Source organism: Berghia stephanieae, chromosome 2 (genome assembly GCF_034508935.2).
Source record: "Berghia stephanieae isolate SIO BIC M18660-M18661 chromosome 2, UCSD_Bste_1.3, whole genome shotgun sequence".
Taxonomy (NCBI): Eukaryota; Metazoa; Mollusca; class Gastropoda; order Nudibranchia; family Aeolidiidae; genus Berghia; species Berghia stephanieae.
In genome coordinates, this window is record NC_088361.1 from 25,868,040 (window position 1) to 25,870,229 (window position 2,190).

General features: G+C 33.2%; 1 protein-coding gene across 1 annotated transcript in view; it reads right to left on the reverse strand.

Moving 5' to 3' along the window:
• Positions 1–1,785, reverse strand: part of LOC144964572 (uncharacterized) — a 59,885-nt gene extending 58,100 nt beyond the window's left edge. The window contains 2 exon segments of the mRNA XM_078899003.1: positions 1,304–1,593; positions 1,596–1,785. Of these exon segments, the coding sequence (XP_078755129.1) occupies positions 1,304–1,593; positions 1,596–1,641 (336 nt within the window). The 5' untranslated portion in view covers positions 1,642–1,785.
• Between the last annotated feature and the right edge of the window lie 405 nt (positions 1,786–2,190).

Below are 2,190 nucleotides of genomic sequence, written 5' to 3' on the forward strand. Positions count from 1 at the left end.
TTAATCGATTTGAGACCTAAAGTCACTTGAAGAATTTAAATAAATAAGCAAACCGGGGAGCGAATATCTAATGACTAATGATTCGATATGCCCGATTCAACGAATTACCAATTACACGGATGAAAAATGAGGACTTTAAAGACCGAAACGAAAACGAGGGGAGGGAAGGGCGGCGGAGTAATAGCTGGGAAGATAGAAGAACTAGTGGTTTGGACTTTAAAATGGAACAAGGAGAATAAAGAAGGAAATTATTTTGAGCACAAACGAGAGGTGGTGATTACAATATAATACTAGACAATAATCGGATGCTTGCACATTACTGAGTCAATACAGACACCTCGTTTTGTGTTTTTTAAAATCTGGTTTAAATACAAAATAATAATAATAATAAAATAAGAAACGATATATAAATCAACGAGAAAGAGATTGGTTATCATCTTTACATAACCTGTAAAGATAACGACCAAAGTCAAATTCCCATAATTTGACGGGGGGAGGGGGGTGTATTGCGACATCACTGTCATTATCACTAATAATAATAATAATGATGACAACAACTTAAATACCCCTCGTATTAGTCCTTAATCTTAATAATAATAATAATAATAATAATAATAATAATAATAATAATAACAACAACAACACAAATAAAAAAATACCCCTCGTATCAGTCCTTAATCCCATCAAAAAGAAATCAGATCTCAAATTAATCATCCAATAAACAATTTGAAATTTGAGGACATAAAAACTAAAGAACGCTAAGTCCGTTATGTCGTTTGTAGTAAAGCACGTAAGTAAAAAAAAAACTAAAATTAAAACAGTTGGTCCAGGTGATAATTGACGTAGAAGAGATAATGAAAAGTAAAAAAGAGAAAAGCAATGCCAATGGTGAAAATTGCTCGTTTTCAAATCGAACCATCCATGCCATAATCGATTGATAACAAATGGCCTACATAGACATAGGCTCTCCGTGTCATTTCATATACCAACCACTACACAAATACCCCCATCCCCATGTGATCAATAAATCGATTAAAACTATAGACACCAGAAAAAAGCTCGTGAACCATCTAAAGTGAAACGTGACGTAAGATATATCATTATAATCTCTTTTATGAAGTAAAACAATTTAAAGTTAAATATCATTAACCAACCACGGTATGGTAATTCAGTGGGATTAATATTTATTGTATATTAATATTAGTCATTAGTATAACTAACTAAAGTAACAGTAATTACAAGCACAAATTGAATCAATGAATTAATTATTCATAAATCAAATTTATCAAGATGAAAAAATTACCTCGCCAGAGTCATCTTGCCTTCCATCTGGAGTGTGCTCCGGTCGAAAATATAACCTCACACTCGCAAGAAGTTGATTTGACGCCTTGTCCTCCCATAGCAATTCAATCTCTCCTATACAAACGGGCACATCGTGTAATATTTTCAAAAAGAAAAAGTCTCCCAAACTTAAAACCTTGCTTTCATCACTCAATTTATATTTAAATGATTTATAAAAATTGTAATTTGTGTGGCGAAGGCAAGGAGTCCCCGTAAAATGAAAATAGTAAGACATTTCAAAATGAATTAGAAATCGAGAGCATCACATTCACAACACGGTAACGCATGGCATGTGAACATAAGACCAACAATCTGATAATCAACACACGCATTCTAGGTCACTTGTTCAATAAATGCACCGTGCCGTAGAACGAAGCGTTCTTGGTCCCAAAGAAATAATAATTTTCTCCACTGCAATGAAAACAACAAATGAACAATCACACCATAAAGATTCCCATTGTAAGATAAGAAAAAAGGCAAACAATGTCATTAATTTTGAATCACAACACGAAAGTTATCTATCCTAGCAGCAATATGAAACTTTGACAATAGAGGACTATCATAGTTTTTATATTGCCCCCTTGTAATTAGAGCAGTGACGTCACATTATTATCATAATCCATTCACATAAATGTTGATTTCTCATTAGACGACAATGATACAATGTCAAATTGTTTGAAATAATGAAAAATTAGTCAATCGATTTTGATAGAATAACAATTCACAAACTGTTTAAATCGAAAAATGTGTCCAATAGAAGAGAAAACCTGATCTGAATAATCCCTGAAACGATTGGATTGTTTCGCTTCAGCTCACAGGCACATCAACGGTTGGACGATGCAAGAGGCG